The sequence below is a fragment of the Diabrotica virgifera genome, chromosome 7, assembly GCF_917563875.1.
Source record: "Diabrotica virgifera virgifera chromosome 7, PGI_DIABVI_V3a".
Taxonomy (NCBI): Eukaryota; Metazoa; Arthropoda; class Insecta; order Coleoptera; family Chrysomelidae; genus Diabrotica; species Diabrotica virgifera.
The window spans coordinates 224,623,437-224,642,789 of record NC_065449.1 but is presented as its reverse complement, the minus strand read 5'-3'; the positions used below and the strand labels follow the sequence as shown (position 1 = coordinate 224,642,789).

Sequence of the window (19,353 nt, the reverse complement as noted above, 5' to 3'; positions counted from 1 at the left end):
GAACTCGTAGTTTTACTCATGCGATAATCCATAAAACGTCTGTATGCATTTTCGTACTTTTCTCTTGATTTCTTTGGCAATAATTCTAATGAAGCAGTATTCACTGCCTCAACCAGCTCTGGAGGAGTCCCAGAAATGGAAATTTCATCATCACTTATCATTTTACTTTCGAGAACACCAGCAATTAAATTTATAAGCGTCAAGTTTGACAATTCAACCTCAATACGTTTCCATAGTAACCCAAGTAATTTTATTAGGAATTTCAAAGCACCATTTATTTGGGAATAAAATTATCGCGTTTTTTTTTTTAAATCAATCAATATCTGTCAAATTTTAAACGATTTGCGGAAAAATAGTATGTTTACCTCGTAGGAAAAGCCACATTCCTGGACGACTGTGAAGATTGCTAAGTCGAGGCGCAAGCCGAGACTTAGCAACACAGAGTTAAGCTTTTAACTTAAGCTTTTCCTACCCGGTAAACAATGTACTATTATTTGATAAATACATAATTTGATAATTTGATAAATACATAAGTTTAAAAATTACATAATTTGAGATTCCTAATCATATTTCGGTATTCACAATCACATGTCATACAAGAGTCTCAAGTACTCAAGTATAAACAATTATTATATTAGATGATGGTTGCAATATCGATTTCAAGCAGATAACTTACAGTTTTATGTAAATATTATCATCTAAATAACTATTCCCAAACTATAATAAAACTTAATTGTGTCATAAAAGCTGATGTGGCACTTTCTTCCAGTTCTTTATTAGTAAATAAAATTTGAATTATGGTTGTTTGGGTTAATTACTTCGCATATTATTTATAATGCCCGCACTTCACTTTCGTCGAAGTCAATCGAGGTTCAACAAGTACGAGAGTGTAGACGGCCACCTTGTGTAACTTTGCCTGACTTCGTTCTACTTCCATTCTCTGTCGGTCGGGCCAAAGGGATCTTTGTCGGTATCGCACCGATCTGTGTCGGTATCGCACTTCCAACGAGTGTGTAGAGAGGGTACTTCGGACTTCGGTCAACTTTGGAGAAGTAACTTCGCCGAGAGTGTGGAGCCCGTTTAATATAAAGCCCGCAGTTCACTCTCGCCGAAGTCGATCGAGGTTCAACAAGTACGAGAGTGTAGAATGCCACCTTGTGTAACCTTGTCTGACTTCGTTCTACTTCCGAAATCTGTCGGTCTGGTCAAAGGGATCTTTATCGGTATCGCACCGCTCTTTGTCGGTATCGCACTTCGAACGAGTGTGTAGAGAGGGTACTTCGGACTTCGGTCAACTTTGGAGAAGAAACTTCGCCGAGAGTGTGGAGCCCGTTTAATATAAAGCCCGCAGTTCACTCTCGCCGAAGTCGATCGAGATTCAACAAGTACGAGAGTGTAGACGGCCACCTTGTGTAACTTTGCCTAACTTCGTTCTACTTCCGAAATCTGTCGGTCTGGTCAAAGGGATCTTTATCGGTATCGCACCGCTCTTTGTCGGTATCGCACTTCGAACGAGTGTGTAGAGAGGGTACTTCGGACTTCGGTCAACTTTGGAGAAGTAACTTCGCCGAGAGTGTGGAGCCCGTTTAATATAAAGCCCGCAGTTCACTCTCGCCGAAGTCGATCGAGGTTCAACAAGTACGAGAGTGTAGAATGCCACCTTGTGTAACCTTGTCTGACTTCGTTCTACTTCCGAAATCTGTCGGTCTGGTCAAAGGGATCTTTATCGGTATCGCACCGCTCTTTGTCGGTATCGCACTTCGAACGAGTGTGTAGAGAGGGTACTTCGGACTTCGGTCAACTTTGGAGAAGTAACTTCGCCGAGAGTGTGGAGCCCGTTTAATATAAAGCCCGCAGTTCACTCTCGCCGAAGTCGATCGAGGTTCAACAAGTACGAGAGTGTAGAATGCCACCTTGTGTAACCTTGTCTGACTTCGTTCTACTTCCGAAATCTGTCGGTCTGGTCAAAGGGATCTTTATCGGTATCGCACCGCTCTTTGTCGGTATCGCACTTCGAACGAGTGTGTAGAGAGGGTACTTCGGACTTCGGTCAACTTTGGCGAACTAACTTCGCCGAGAGCCCGTTTAATACATATGATTGGGATTGAAACTAAATAGAAATCTCTGAAGTTTTTTCTCTGAATTAATTATTTTTTCCAAAAGGTAACTTATTCGATTTATCACCGGTTATTGCTTTAAAAAGAAAAACCGGTTATAACCGGGACAAAAAACAACCGGTAAAACCGGTTGTTGCGAATTAAAAAAACCGGTTTTAGGTTATCACCGGTAGGTTTTTCCCATTCCTATTTCGCTTCGAATGATCGCGATGACGGAACGTAGTCTGTAGAACTGTAACTAAAGTATTCTGGTGATGTCTCGAAGCAGAGCCGTAACAATATTATAGTTCATCCCAAACCCTTCTTTCAGTTCGTCGACAATAAAATGTCGAAATATGTATACTAAACTAGAATAAGAATAACATTGTGAAAGTAGGCAACTATCCGTCCACGAGTACATAATTTTCTGAGTTCTAGGTCTATTAATCAAGATAGAGAAAATTCGACAAACTATGATGCACTGAAAGAAAGGTTTGGGATGGACTGTTTATAGGCGAATTTTTATTGTAAGAATTCAGTCGAAGATAATAATAGGATTGTTCTAGCAAACAGTCAAACTAGTCAGAAACCGTCAGCAAACAGTTGGTCAGTGAGAGACCATAATACAGTCACCAGTACTATCACCTCTACTCGCGCTGGTTCACTATTCGCTGATGGTTTCCAACCGTTTGAAACTGATGCTAGAACAAACCTGATATGAACTTATATAGTTAAGTAATAAAAATTATTGTGGTTTGTAAATACTATCTTTGCTACTGTAAACAAATTAAATAATAAAGACAAAAAAAAATAGGTGTACGTGCAAACTGTTAATATTAGGAAGAAAAAGACAATACGAGTAGGGTCATTCCAAAGTGAATCTTATACCTTCGAGAAAAATGTTGAAGAATTAGAAAAAACCATTTTTTTATTAGCAGATGGTTCTTTTTGTATGAAACTTTTTAGTGTTCTTTAATATTTCATAACATTAGTATACGTTAAGGTTTTTCAAATCGTTTTTGCGTCATTAGCTCAAAAAACTTAATATAATTTGGATAAGACGCACTTTGGAACAACGCAGTGGATAAGACGCTTTTTGGAATAACAATAATGTAGACGAAGGAAGTAGTGTCAACGAATATTTTTATTCGAAACAATAATCTTATACCTAAAACAGATTTTGGCTAAAATAACAATAATGTTATGGTCACATAAGCTAAAAAACAAAAACACTAAACACATTTTTTAGTTATTAAACTCTTAATTCAGCAGGTTCTGGAAAATAACTTTCGCAGTAATCTCTCTTTGCTGCATATCTGAAACAAACGATTGATTGGATTGATATAAGCAATACAGAAAAAATAATACTTGAATAAACGGTTTTATCGAATTACTAGTTATTTATAGCACATATTTGACAGTAAACTAATAAAACATCTTTACCTGTTATTTTTTTTGTATTTTTGCCCACAGTTTTGGATTAGAAACCTTCTTTCTGCCACAACCTTTTAGTACTTCTTTAGGTGCTTCTTCCATAACAGTTTAAAATATTAAACACGTACTTTGTCGGTAAGAACAATAATTAGGTTTTACTTCACTAATTAAGTATAAAGAATTTACACTCTTTCAATAATACAACAGTAAAATAACCTAACCAAATCACGCACGTTAAAACGTCAAAACGATCACGTGGCTAAAAATCGGAGGCAGCCATTGGCTGGAAAGGATAAGGTTCGCTTTGAGATGACACTGCTCGTGGATAACGCGCATTTTGGAAAGATGCGCAATATTTAGACTTATTTTATATAGAACAAGAAGCGATTTGCAACAGTATTTTGTTATAATAGTATGTCAAAATCAATGTTACAGCGATATTCAGTGCTAACTTAATTTTTATAATATAGTTAGATTATATCAGTTGCACAAGTATTGTATCGTGTTAAATACAAAAATATGTCTAGCAGATAGCTTTTTTTGTTGTTATAAAATAACTAATATCTTACTTATAGTAATTTCTTCAGGTTGTGGATACCATCTTCGCCGGATTGCAGGTCTACTTTCTGGGGTAAGCTCTAAGAGTTCTTGCTGAAAAAATGTCATACTCGTAACCACATTTTATAGAATAGTTTATACAAGTTAAATACAATACAAATACACTTTGACAATTAAATTGTTCCGTTAAAAAACTTATTTGAAAATTATTGGGAAAAATAAAAAAAAAACATCATAATATCACGGCTTTTAAGTCCTTAGTCCTATTTTTAGTTTACAGTTTACACTCAATATTAACACCAAATTCTAATCTTATATAGGCCTGGATCCCGCGTACCAACAAAAAGTTGGTTAATACCAAGCAGAAAATTTGTTAGCTTAACGGTGTCTAGTCGGACAAACTTTGATGTATGGGAACACTGGAACAGGCGAAGTTTTAATTGTGGAAGTGGTTTTAATTGTGGAACGTGTCATCCTGTCAACTTTATGATTGTGAAAACTAGCAGGTTGTTTTTAAATTTATTAAATAGCGAACTTCATATAATATATTTGAAAAAATGTTTGCCCGACAAATATGTTGGGCATTTTATAAGTCCAACACAGAGAACAAGTCAAATGATAGGAATTATATTGGTGATAAATAGCAGCCTGATTTTTGCATGAGAGGGTAACAAATCAATTGGAAATTCTGTCCGACAAAATACATGGGACGTTTTCCTAGTCTGACCTTCGAAACTTGTAACCTGTTCCACAATTAAAACTTCCCCGGTTCCAGTATTCCCGTACATTAAAGTTTATCCGCCTAGACAGCGTTAACCTATTAACAAATTTTCAGCTTGCTATTAATAAACTTTTTGATACGCGGGATCCAGGCCTAATAACTATGTAACTTTAAAACATAAATGATATAAATCCTCCATAATTTCTACTACTTTCCAAAATTTTTTATTAAAATATCAAAAATTAAGAAAGTAGTTATTTAAGGTAAAGTCTTATTCATCTTAAACTGAAACATTTATAGCAACTAACTTCATGCTGTTGGTGAGCGTGTACCTACTTCATACTGTCATTTTTATAAAAATTCACTCCCAACATTTTTCCCAATCGCGCATAAAGAAGTATAACTTCAAAAATAAGAGTCAGAAAAAAATGGAGGGTATCAGATAAAATTGGAGAGTGCCAGAAAAAATTGACGGAACCAGAAAAAATCGAGGCTGTCAGAAAAAATTGGAATGAGAACGATAAAATAGAAAGATGTCACAAAAATTTAGTGCAGCGACTGTAGAAGGCATTGATTGTCGCATGGCGACGGGAAATGACTAAATCAATATTATGTACACAGTGTGCTTTACTATGGAGCAGAATCATGGACATTAAATAGAAATGAAATAAATCGACCTACCGCGTTTAAAATGTCGACATTTAGAAGAGTGTTAAGGATTTCATGGGTAGATAGAGTCACGAATATAGAAGTGTTAAGGAGAATAGGCAGACAGAGGGAAATTGAAAACACAATAAAAGAAAGGAAATTGCTATATCTCGGACATGTGATGAGAGGCGAAAGATGAAAACACTTTGATCCTAAACAACAACGGTGTTCCTAATAAAAAAACAGCGAAATACCTGGGTTTAAATCTCGACGTCAAACTAAAATGGAGGGAGCACGTTAAAAAGAAAACTGAACAGTTGAAGATAAAGTACAAAAATATGTATTGGCTAAGAGGTAGGTACTCTCAACTTTCCATCCAGAAGAAAGTACTAATTTACCAACTGATATTGAAACCGGTGTGGACCTATGGCCTACAATTATAGGGCTGTACCAAAAAAAGCAATTACCAAAATTTAGAAACGCTCCAGAACCGAATATTAAGGAATATTGTATGTGCTCCTTGATATGTTCGGAATGACGATTTGCGTAGAGATCTTAAAATCGAATCTATTCCAAATAAAATTAAGAAAGTCGCCAGGAGACATGAAGATAGGCTCCATAAGCATCCCAACCATGAAGCACTTCAGCTTCTTGTTAACGAACCACAGATGCGAAGGCTCAAGAGGACTAAACCGTTCGAGCTCGTGTAATGTGTGAAGTTGTGCCGGGCTTAGTTAGTGTTGTGCATTGTATTGTAGCCACAACAGAGACGTGATAGTCCGTTCTTTAACGGTAAAATATTGCAAAACCTCTAAGTTTTAAAGAACCGCTTGGATTGACATGAAATTTGGCATACACCTAGCTAACAAGTCAAATAAAAAAAGTGATATTGTGTCGATATGTGCTTTTGCCCCGGGGATGGTTTTCATCCCCTCTTGGGGGTGAAAAATATTCGTCCAAATTAAGTCCGGAAATGGATAAACTGACTAATTTTATGTAACTTTTGCTCTATAGAGTTTTTTCACTAAGTCAATACTTTTCGAATTATTTGCCAGTGAATATGTTCATTTTTTCAACAAAATAACCACGCTTTTAGACGGTTTTTCGCAAATTATTCAAATAGTAAGTATTTTGTCGAAAACAATGTTTTTTTTGCAGGCAAAAATATAGCCTGTAAAAGATTTAAAAAATAGTGTATATATCACGTCTCTATACCTAGTAGAAGCAGAGTTACAACTAATTAAATATAGGTTCGTATTCGTCAAATTCCAAATGGAATACTTTAACATGAAATAACCAAAAATGAAGCACATTTCGGGGAAAACTCATTACAACTTATTTAAAGTGTTTAAAAAAGCTTCATATTTATTTTATAAAAAAAATTCTAGCTTCAAAAGTAAACAAGGTACGCTAAAAATAAAGTTAGTCCCTGTTTTTGGTAAACAGATCGGGAAAATCACCCCCTAATTAGTATCTCAAATGAACTTAATCGTTACGACTTCACAAGTTTCTTGACTCGTGTATGTATTGTTTATATGATCTGTAAGTTTCATCTGTTCAAAGTCCTTATTTTTGAAAGGGCTGTAGTTAAAAGGGGTTGAACAAGTCACTGATCACGAATGTATGCAAATTTATAGACACCAAATCTTAATAAATTTTTGTCTAACAGAAAAACAAAAAAATACATGATATTTAGAAAAGGAATGCTGACTTTTTTTGTCTTTCGAGATTTTTGGTATCTCTAACAATTTTTAAGTTATTTTGATAAAAAGCAAATTTTTCAAAATTAAAAGTTTTAAAAATTTTATTTTAAAACCAAATTTTTTCAAAAATAAGCACTTTGAATCGATGAAGCTTACAGATAATATAAAAACAATATAAGTAAAATAATTTACTTTATAAGTTGCTAATTAGGGGGTGGTCTTCCCGATTTTTTTTTTGCCAAAACAAAAGGGACCAATTTTATTTTGAGCGTAACTTGCTTAAATTTAATGCTAGAAACTTTTTATAAAAACAGAAATAAAGCTTTTTTAAACACTTTAAAAAAGTTGTAATGGGTTTTCCCCAAAAAGTGCTTAATTTTTTGGATATTTCGCTTCGAAATATTCTATTTGAAATTTGGTGAATATGAATCTATTTTTCATTGGCTATAACTCTCGTTCTACGAGGTCCAGAGACCTAACGCGTACACCATTTTTTTACTTTTTTACAGGATATATTTTTGCTAAGAACATTTTTTTTCGACAAAATACTTACTTTTTGAGTTATTTGCGAAAAACCGTATAAAAATGTAGCTATTTTGTTGAAAAATGAACATATTCATTCGCAAATAACTCGAAAAGTGTTGACTTGGCGAAAAAGCTCTATAGCACAAAAGTTACTTAAAATTAGTCAGTTTATCCATTTCCGGACTTATTTTGGACATATATTTTTTCACCCCCAAAAGGGGATGAAAGTCACCCCCATTGCAAAAGCACACATCGGCACAATATCACTTTTTTTCTTTGACATGTAAGCTACGCGTATGCCAAATTTCATGTCAATCCAAGCGGTTCTTTAAAATTTAGAGCAAAAACCGTGAAAGAATGTACTATGAGCAATTAGTGAAAAGCAGAGTCAGTGCTGTGCTGTGTAGCCACAACAAAGAGGTGGGCATTTCATGTAAAAAAAAGCTAGGATGGACCAGGTGACATCTAGTTTACAAACATTTTTAGGGAAATTAGGTTAAAGAAAAAATACTGATTAATCTTGTAGATTAGTAGGTGTATTTATATTTTTTAAATAAAAAAATCTTTGAGACTCAAAATTCAAGGAAAAATAGAGGGAAGGAAAAGCGTAGGAAAAGACGCGTTGTCTGGTTAAAGAACCTGCGGGAATGGTTTGGTTGCAGCTCAAGGTAACTGTTCAGAGCAGCTGCCTCGAAGGTCAAAATAGCCAAGATGATTGCCAACCTTCGTCGCGGAGATGGAACTTAAAGAAGAAGACGATGGCGACGGGGAAATCACTAGTCTGTATATACATAATCCAATATAAAATTATAAAACCTACCGTTTCACTCAGAGCAATTTTCAAATTGCTACACAATACGAGTACAGTTATTACTATTACTAACGAGTACATGGTAACGTAACACAAGTAAAAAATTTAACGAGTAAAATAAAATCAAATGATTTGGGTATTTATGAGTTTGGCTATACAAGATAAGAATATTATAATTTACCCCTACTTACTCTCTGAATAACACGCGCCAAAAGAAAAGTTCAAGGATTTTTGTTTTGCTAAATATATCGAATTTTTTAACTTTGATAACATAGCAAGCACATTTATCATAATATGGCGCGGCAGTATTTACCTGAACCGATACAATGGACATATTATAAATTTAGGTTAAAAAAAATATCACCTTAAGTATAATAATTGCATATCTGTATTTTAAAAGATAGTAGGTATTGTAACCAAATATTTAATATGTGTACACTATTATTAATATATCAAAAAAATCCATAATAGGCTATTGATTATGTTCAAAATAAGAGAGCTGAGAGGAACTACAACGTTAACGGGATTTTATTGTCTCATATGGTCAAAGGACCTCTAAATTTGGAAAAACCGCGGAGTGCTACCATTTAAATGGGTGCGGTTTTGAGAAAGGGGTTAATTAGTCCCTAGTCACAAGGTGAATTAGGGTGAGTTCTATGCACTTTTGATACAAACACGTCTACAGGAAAATTGTTTCAGGTTAAATTTACTATCTAAATATCACAAGTTAAAGTCAAAAATATTTTTTTTCTACAAAACTTTTTTGGGCCATTTTCGCCATTATTTCGCGAACATTGTTCTGTAACTTTTTTTACGCATATCTAGGTATATCCAATGGTACATTTATTAAAAAGAGAAGTCAATTACCTTTAAAATGGTCTATTGTATAAGACTATACGCCTCTTTTAAAGCAAGTTATGCTTTTTCAAGATTTTTTACTTTTAATAATTTTTGATATTTTTAATGATTATTTTTTAAATTTCTTATTATGACTTTTTTTCTTATACGTTTAGGTATATACATTGTGGAATAAAAAAGCTTATTTTATTTACTTTAAAGTGGTGTATCGGAAAAAATCTAGGACTATTTTTAAACCAGATATCCGATGGATTTCCGAGAGTATCCGCATTTTGAGAAAAATTTTAAATTTTTTTTATTTTTTTCAATTAGAAGAATATAATTGCATATTAAGTATAACATAATTTTTAATTCCAAATAACTTTTCTTAATAACATTTTTCGATATTGTGAAGTATAAAGGTAATATTTTAGGTAACATTACACTTTTAATATTATATTTTCACATACACGTTATATTTTAACATTCATAAAATGCATGCTTCATTCTCGATTTGAGAAAATTCTTACTTAATACATCGAGAATGAAGCATGAATTTTATGAATGTTAAAATATAACGTATATGTGAAAATTAATTGATTGGTTGACTTACCTGTTAAGGAAGGACAATCATAATTGTCCTATCTTACATTTCGAACATTTGTACTAATGGTAGTGGCATTTTCTGGCCGCTGATCACAGTTTAAAGAAGAAGAATAAGAAAAAAGAAGATATTAGGCTTCTTGACACGTGACGTGCGCACATCACTGTTTTTTTTTATTTTGATCGCACAAAAACGGGTGGGTTCGAAAGAATCAAAGGGAGGGAGCGTACAAATGTTCGAAATGTAAGATAGGACAATTATGATTGTCCTTCCTTAACAGGTAAGTCAACCAATCAATTAATTGTCCTTCACATAACATTTCGAACATTTGTACTAATGGTAGGCTGTTGAAAGATTAAGCAATATTGTGCGATAATTAAACAACACTACATTGCAATCCAAAAATCGATACTTTACATTTTTTTTTTTTAGGAACTTTACAAAAAAAAAGAGAGAATGTATTAGAACAATTAAGAGTAATGTTTGTAAATAATAAGAACATTAATGTTCTTATGCAATAATAATAACATAAACATATAATTACAAACGTATAACAAACAATAAACAAACGCAGAAGCATACACGGACTAAACAGACAATATAGTTTTTGCAAAGAGTCCGTAATCTTTCACTAGAGGTTTATTATAAAAAATATTAAATACTTGAGAATTTTCTGTCAATCCCGCCGTCTCTCTAATAGTTTCTATATTTAATCCAGCTCTAGCTCCTGCTGACGTAGATGCTTATCTAACACTACACCCTTTAAACATATTGGTGTCTGTGTTACATAATTTTAAAACATCTTTTAGCCATCTACTCAAAGTCTTCGTAAATGCTGCTTTCTATGTTTTTTTTATTGTTATAAACAACTTGTCCTCTGATTGAGGACGAATGATTTTATAAATCTCTAAATAGTGACATAAAGTCGATGCTACACACAACTGTGGTTTTTCTTTAAAATAGAGAAATCTTAAAATAGGTTGATTTTTATTTTTCGAAGAAGTCTTTATCCTATCTGGTATCATAATCGCAATTTTATCTTGATCCATGAAAATATTTTGAATTTTTATTAGGGATAGGGTTTGCAACCTGTGAGCTGTAGTCAGAGCAATTAACATTACAAGTTTGTAAGTAAGTTCTTTCAAGGAAAGACCTGTGAGAGGAAATAATGTTTCTAAATAAAATAATACTGGTTGAGGGTCTCAAGTAAATTGATATTTGGTATATATACATTTGTAAAAAATTTTAAACATGTTTTTATGATTTTATGGTATATGTATTATCAATGCCAATGCAGCTCTATGAATGTTTATAGAGCTATATGTATAATCCCGATCTACGATATATTTAATAAAATTAATAATATTTGATAATTCATAAGCAAAAGGGTCCATATTTTTTCTATACTATACCTCCACCATCTCTTGAAAACTGTATCATATAAATTTAGTGTTTTTGTTGTAATAGATGCAATCATAATTGTGAGGAATGCTCAGGAATACCTTTTCTTAAAAAAGCTTGCCTGACAAACATGCGATAGTCAGGGTAAGATGTTGGTGTCCTAAAATTATCTTTTTGCCTGATATCCAAGGTTGGTTGCCAAGGCTGATTTGGCCATTCTGCTACTACCACAATTCCTACTGCTTTGTCATATATGATTTTTTCTAAAACTCTTGAAATAATAGCAAAAGGTGGAGTAGAAAAGCATAAAATTTTAATCCATGCCAATTTAGAGTGAAGGCATCAACTTTCTCCGATTCGGGGTCAGGTTTCCAAGATACATACCTTGTACATTTTTTGTTAAGTTATGTGGCAAACAAATCGATTTCTGGAATATGAAGCTGTTTAAAAATTATATTAACACAATTATCACTTAAAGAATACTCTGTTCCTATTTTCAAAAATCTTGACTCTGAATCAGCAATAATATTTTCTTTTGTACTGATATAAGATGCAAATATTTTTAAATTTCTATTTTCACAGTATTGTCAAATTTCTCTGCAAATGTTGTTAAGATTAGATTAGAGTATTGCACACTCCCCATCTTGTTAATACAAGATACAGCTGTTGTGTTATCTATTCTTAGCAAAATATTACAATTCCTATATTCCTTGGAAAAGGATTTCAAGTCATTATATGCTGCCAATAGCTCAAGTACATTTATATGTAGTTCTCGCTGTCCATAACTCCAAAAACTATGAGTTTTATTATCATTACAGTATGCTCCCCATGCTAAAAGAGATGCATCACAAAATATTTCAAGTACATAATCAGATTTTTTTATATTTTGTTCACTAATTGGTATGTTATATAACCACCAATTGAAATCGTTTTACAAGTATTTAGGCATGGTCATTTTTGTGTTAAAACTATTAGTTTTAGAAGGAGCAAGCCACTTTTCTTTTTCTAAATTTTTTAAGTATAATTTTCCATATTTAACTGAAGGACAAACTGCTACCAACTGACCGATTAAAACTGCAAATGATCTTATCGTACATGTACTTTTATTTTTGATGGTCTGAATACTATTAATTATTTTTTCTTTTTTTGTCAGCAGGTGCAAAATATATCATTTTATTAGAATCAAACGTAAAACCAAGAAAAGTTATAATTTTTGTGGGTGAAAGTATACTTTTTTTTTATTTATAGTAAATCCCAGGCGGAAAAAAGAACAAGTTTCAACAATATTTTCCTTAAATTCTAAATATGATTTTGAAATCAGTAAAGTGTCATCTAAAAAAATGACAGAAGTAAAGCCTCTTGTTCTTAGATTGTTTAAGGCTAGTTTTAAGGTTTTCGTAAATATAAAAGGCGAGATATTCAAACCAAATGGTAAGAAGTTGAAATGATATAGAATATTTTTGTACTCCAATTTTAAATATTTTTCTTTTTAATTTTCATGAAGAGGAATAGCAAAATAGGCATCTTGTAAATCTACTTTTGCCATAAAACAACCCTTGAAAAATGAGCTTGAGAACTGACCTATAGTCTTCCAACTTAAAATGTGGGGCTTCTATAAACCAATTTAACTGTTTTAAATTTAAAACAAATCTATGACTTCCGTCCTTTTTGGGCACTAGACAATATGAAGAAAGGAATTGCTCTCTTGTATGCTAAGAAGAAGAAATAGCTCCCTTATCTAGTAATTGCTTTATAGCTAAATCATACGACTCATTTGGGTCTATGAAAAACTTTTGGTGCTCTCTCTTGAGACGGTGTTGTTTTAAATAAAATATTAAAACCTTGGACCCAACTTAAAACTTTGTTGTCTGAAGTAATCTTTTTCCGGTTTTTAAAATAATTAGCCACATTTTCTGCTGATTTTTTATTTACCTTTAGTATGACCTCCTGGTTGTTCTGGTTGGGTTTTGATGCTGTTGTCTGCTCGTCTGTTTGTATCTCGATGTTGGTTGAGGATGATTTGGGTACTGGCTTTGTCGAAATCTTGGTCTGTTCGAGGCTGGATTGAAGTTTAAACTCTGTTGATTGAAGTTGTAAGATTCTGGAAGTACTCTTGTTGAATGCTCAGTGGAAAAAACAGCTTGGCGTTGTGGCGCGGTCTTCGGATAAAAAGTGGCTTTTTGTGGCTTCATTATAGAGCTGACTTGAAAAGCTGCTGATCTTGTATCTTTGCTTTCTTTCAACATTTCAATCAAATTTTCCCCAAATAAATATTTATCTATAGGTTGCTCGTCTAATAATTTTTAAAATTTTAAATTTAATGAAGAACTGAGCAAAAATCTTCTGTGCAAGGACATCTTATAAAACACTTCTATATTGAAGTTTATGTAATTGGCAATTGTTTCGATATTCGACCTCTTTATAAAGGGACATAATACTTGCAGCTAAAATTGTTTGCATAGTTTGCAAGTCTTTATCTTCCCTAATTTTATTTTTATCTTTTATGGCAGATAAAATCTCAGAATTCAACTGAGGTGGGCAAAGTCTTTCGCAGTTTGTAGCAGGTAAGAATTTTTCTGTAAGTTTACCCACAATACTTTTGTCTAAGCCTTTGGAAAGGGAATAGTTTAGCCTTTTTGCTACATCTGGCAACATTTCAGAAGCATTAAGGTTAGTTTTTAATGGGTCTTCCCCAATTAAGTTAATCATATTTAGAGAAATAGATTCTTCTTGTGTAGGTACCTCTCCAATGAAAAAATCTTCTGTCTGTTGTTGTGACTCCTCAATAAGTACTGCTGGTTGTAGATCTTCACTTGCCCTAAAATCTTCAATTATGCATCAGTTATGCTCAAATTGCATTGGATCTCATTTTCTGTATTATTTAGTGAAACTGATGGGCTATGCACCTCCACAATGGTTTCTGTAATATTATTTTTAATATTTTGACAAAACCAAATAAAAATTTAGTGTAAGTAAACTTGCTACGCTTGAAAAGTGAAATCAAGGTAAAATGTACAAACAAATATTTAAATAAATATTATGTATTCTATTTTAAATTACTGTGCTACTATAAAATACCTCTGAGAAATATGAGCACCTCAAATAAATCATAAAGATTTTCTGGGCTATTAAAAAATACCCGCTTCCCTAGTATTATTGTTTGAAGACAAGCCAAACACAAATTTTGTGTATGTAACTTGCTATTCTTGTGATGTAAATTCGAAGTAAAATGTGTAAAATTAGTTAAATAAAAATATATTCCATACTATACTTCTGGGCCACTATAAAGTGCCTCTGAGAAATAGGAGCATCTCAAATAAATCATAAAGATTTTCTGGGCTATTAAAAAATATCCGCTCCCCTAGTATTATTGTTTGAAGACAAGCCAAACACAAATTTTGTACAAGTAACTTGCTATTCTTGTGATGTAAATTCGAAGTAAAATGTGTAAAATTAGCTAAATAAAAATATATTCCATTCTATACTTCTGGGCTACTATAAAGTGCCTCTGAGAAATAGAAGCAGGTCAAATAATCATAAAGATTTTCTGGGCAACTTAAAAGTACCCTCTGATTTATTGTTATATCCTTAATTATTTAGTCTGTATTACTTTGGGCTACCTTAAGGCACCTTTAATGAGACAAACAGTATATTTTTTCTTTGCAAAATGTGACGTTTTTGCATGTAATTTATGTTAACACATTTTCTACGAAATAAACATTTTCAGGAAAACCCGTGCAGTCCGGCAACATAGTGCCTGTTTTATATTCGAACAGGAAGATGGCGAAAAAACAGGCACTATGGCAACAGAAAAATATATTGATAACAACAAAATAAAAGACTCCATGTTTGAATTTGATTAAGATTGTCACTTTGTAAATAATTAACAAATATAGCTCTATTTATTCACGCTAAATTTAATTTAACTACCATAAGCAAATCAAAATAAATATCATAATATAAATACCTGAGTCCTTTTCATCCATTTCCTCTCTCAACTTTACCAATTTCTGTTGCAACTCTTCATATTTCCGCCGCTTTCGGGATAAACAACCACTCTTTGATTTCACACCTTTTCGGTATGAAAATTCTCCGGTGTGGACAAGTACACCTTTTTGGCATTTTAAACGCTTTTTAACAATTTTTATAAAATTATTTCGAACACGCGTGTGATCAGCCGCGCACAGAAAAAAACAGTGATGTGCGCACGTCACGTGTCAAGAAGCCTAATATCTTCTTTTTTCTTATTCTTCTTCTTTAAACTGTGATCAGCGGCCAGAAAATGCCACTACCATTAGTACAAATGTTCGAAATGTTATGTGAAGGACAATTTTATATTACAGCTTACTTAATTTCAAAATTAATGATTAGTAAGTGTAACAATAAGGGGGAAAACTCTTTACAAAATTAAATTATCAGAGAAAAAAATGACATTTTTTTATGTACAACCTGTCTGAAGTTTGGAGTGAGTTTAGTGCAACTGAGTCTCATTAGGAAGTTGAGACATTCATCTGTTAAGTATTTTCATCTTTTTCTAGCGATTTTTAATAAAGTTCATTCTTGATAAAGCGACTTCGCACACATAATTAAGTTGAGCCAAACATAGTACATACACAATTTCATGGCCAAACACTTTCAAAATTGCCAAATACTAGGTATATTCTGAATTTATTCACGGTCCGCACAAAACTAGCTCACGGTCCGGATGCGGACCGCGGTCAGCTAATTGGTGACCCCTGCTCTAAAGGATCGTTGGAAACTATGCTTTTAGCTTAGTTTGAAAAGTTATGACGGAAAAAATAAGGCAGACTTAAAAGTACCTTCGGGAAGTAACTGTCAAAAACAAATCTAAAAGTGATGAGAGATTAAGGGTGAAAAGAAGTTTATAGCCAAGCTTATTATCCACATGGATTTGATTGTATAGTATGTAACTTTTTAATATAACCAAATTATCTCTTTTAATACTCAATTAAATTTATAATCTCGCAGATTTAATCTCAAAATGTAATTCGTTTCAGGAAATCAATATTATTGTCGTTAAAAACGTATTATTTCGAATTCATTTGATTAAATGAAGCAGTTTGTCATTGAAGGATAAGCATATTACAAAATAATATACTAATATACAGTGCTAGCCAAAAGCTCCCCCCCCCTCGTATCTTTTGAACGGTTATACTTCTTCTTGCAGTACCGTCTGCCATCGGAGGTTGGCTACCATCACAGCAATCTTAACTTTGTTGGCTGCAGCTCTGAACAACTGTATTGAACTGCACCCATACCACTCCCTTAAATTTCGCAACCAGGAAATCCTCCTACGTCCCACATTTATCTTTCCCGAGATTTTTCCTTAGATTATGAGTCTTAGCAGAGAGTACTTTTCTCCTCTTATTATGTGGCCTAGATACTCCAGTTTTTTCGTTTGTATGCTTTTAATGACTTCGCATTCCTTCTCCGTCTTTGGCGAAACATCTTGATTTGTTACTCTTTCTGTTCATGGTAATTTCCACATTCTTCTGTAACACCACATCTCGAATGCCTCAATGTTTTTGACGTTTATCTTTTTCAGAGTCCAAGTGTCCATGCCGTACAGCAGAACGGAGAAAACATAGTATCTTAACATTCTCGTTCTTAAGTATATATATTTATGTCCCGGCTGCATAGGAACTTTTTCATTTTGACAAACGATTGTCTCGCTATCTCAATTCGCCTCTTGATTTCTCTTGTCTGGTCATTAGTATCAGTGAAACAAACCCCTAAATATTTGTAGGACGTAACTCTTTCAACTGGCTGATTATTTATGGCTAAATTCATATTGGTGTATAGCTTCTTTGTGACAATCATGAATTTAGTCTTTTTGATGTTCAGTTTAAACCATACTTATTGGTGTGAGTGTTTATGTTTTCCATCAAGTACTGTTAATTTGCTAGGTTATCTGCTACTATTAGCGTGTCATCAGCGTATCGTATTTTGTTAATTCACTCTCCCTTAATATTCATACCAATGTTTTGCTCTAGGAGCGCTTCCTGACATATTGTTTCACTATATATATTGAATAGTAGTGGAGAAAGCACACAACCCTGACGCACACCTCGACGAATCTCAATTTCTTCGGTTAACTCATTACAACCATGATTTTTGCTGTTTAAACGGTTATACATATAGTAAAATCTAGAGGGAAGAAATAAATGGACGTAGGCCACTCAATCAGTCATAACAGGTGATGTAATAGGTATAGATGATGTCATACGGCCACTGTGGCCGATAATTATAAATCATCAACTTCTCAACTCAACACTACATAATATACATATAATGCTAGATCCCTAGCATCAGAAGAATAAATCATAGAGGTGGATGCATAAATGTCGAAAAATTAAATGAGATGTGAGCGCAAGGTAAAACAACCAAGGGAAAGCCTGGAAAAACTGAAATCAAATTTTTTGTTTTATCAGGTTGTTGGCTTCTTCGTACACAGAACACGTAAAAGCAACATTATATGCGTAAAAAGTTTCTCTACTAGAGCAGCTTCCTTAACCTTGCAACTCAGTGACTCGTATGCTTTAAAAATTGTACAGGTATATAGCCCAACAAGTGGTCATGCAGACCACGAAGTGGAACAATTCTACCATAACATTATTTTGGCCCTGAATGATACAGGAACACACAATACCATAATATGTGGTGACTTTAACGTTAAAACGGGTAGAAAGGTAGATAGACAGAAATATCACTGGTTTGAGAAACAGGAACGAGTGCGGTGAAACTTTACTTAGTTTACTCCTGGAAAAGATATATTCCAAATAAACAGTTTGTTTAAAATGGAATATCGGAGATGGGCGTGGTAGAGCCCAAATAAAGAAACTAGGAACGAGATAGATTTTATGATCACTAACAAAAAGCACATATTTAAGGATGTTACAGTCCTTAACCAATTTTTAAAAGACGCAAGCGGTACTATACAGGAAAGGTAGACAGCAGCCAGACGAACAACTGACGTTGCAGAACAACCCCATCGAGTGAAAATATGAAGCTAAATACCTGGGAGTCATCATGAACAAAGGATTAACCTTCCAAAAACATGTAGAAGCCACAATCCAGAAGGCCAACATGGCGAGAGCATCATTTAGAGGACTAACAGGCAAGAAAAGTAAATTAAGATTAAAAACGAGGTTAAGATTAATAAACAGTATAATATTACCGGTATTAACATACGCATCACTCGCATGGGGACATGTATGCAAAACACACAAAAAGAAGATTCAAGTGGCCCACAACAGCAGCCTAAGAGAAGCAGCCAAAGTCCCGAGGTACGTCGCAGAACGATTCCTGTTCAGAGAACTAAAACAAGTGAGAGTCACTGAAATGATAACAGACAAGGCAAGGGTCAAATTCGCGGAGCTGGAACACCACCCAAGCCCCATACTGCGAGAGATGCTAGGGTATGACACTTTCCACCGATGGAAGCACAAACGTCCCAAACAACAAATAGTAGAATAACGTAAAGAAAATAAAGAGAAACATAAAGTGAAAGTAAAGTGATAAAGAAGTAAAATAAAAAAAAATAGTAGATAGTTCGTAGCTCGAAACACCAACTGCCGAGGAATCACGAAATCACAAGCGTAGGTCCAACATCACGATCAGGTAAAGACAGCTCTTAAGAAAATAATAGAAAAGGCGAAAGCCACCAAAAAAACATAAAAACAAAAAAAAGGCGCAAGCCACCAAAAAAACACAAAAAACATAAAAACAAAAAATACTTGAGCAGCAATCCATTGGACTGAGCTCAGTGGGGCTTGATACAATGACTTGGGGCCCAAGCAAGCAATTTTAGTTCCGCGGATAAGTAAATAGAAGATAAAGGCATAGAGCGCTTCATGCTGGTCTAGTTTTGAATTCGATTAGGGCACCACATTGGAATCTTATTACCCAGGATTCCATTGTGAAGAGCATTTGGCTGATAGTTGTGCCCCCATCGCGCATCAGCGTGTTATGGGGAGGAAAGGGATGGCCTGGGG

The 19,353-nt window shown here is 33.8% G+C and overlaps 1 protein-coding gene across 2 annotated transcripts in view; it reads right to left on the bottom strand.

Annotated features, from left to right (window-relative positions):
• LOC114348623 (microfibril-associated glycoprotein 4-like) overlaps positions 1-19,353 on the bottom strand; it is a 106,486-nt gene that overhangs the window by 17,413 nt on the left and 69,720 nt on the right. Inside the window, exons 1-2 of one of the 2 annotated variants that reach the window (XM_028299156.2) lie at positions 8,506-8,629; positions 4,100-4,181 (exon numbers count right to left, since the gene is read on the bottom strand). In XM_028299156.2, coding sequence (XP_028154957.1) covers positions 4,100-4,181; positions 8,506-8,577 — 154 coding nt within the window. In that variant the 5' untranslated portion in view covers positions 8,578-8,629. Of the gene's footprint in view, positions 1-4,099; positions 4,182-8,505; positions 8,630-19,353 lie in introns of those variants that run through there. The other variant, XM_050657190.1, reaches the window with a different exon arrangement.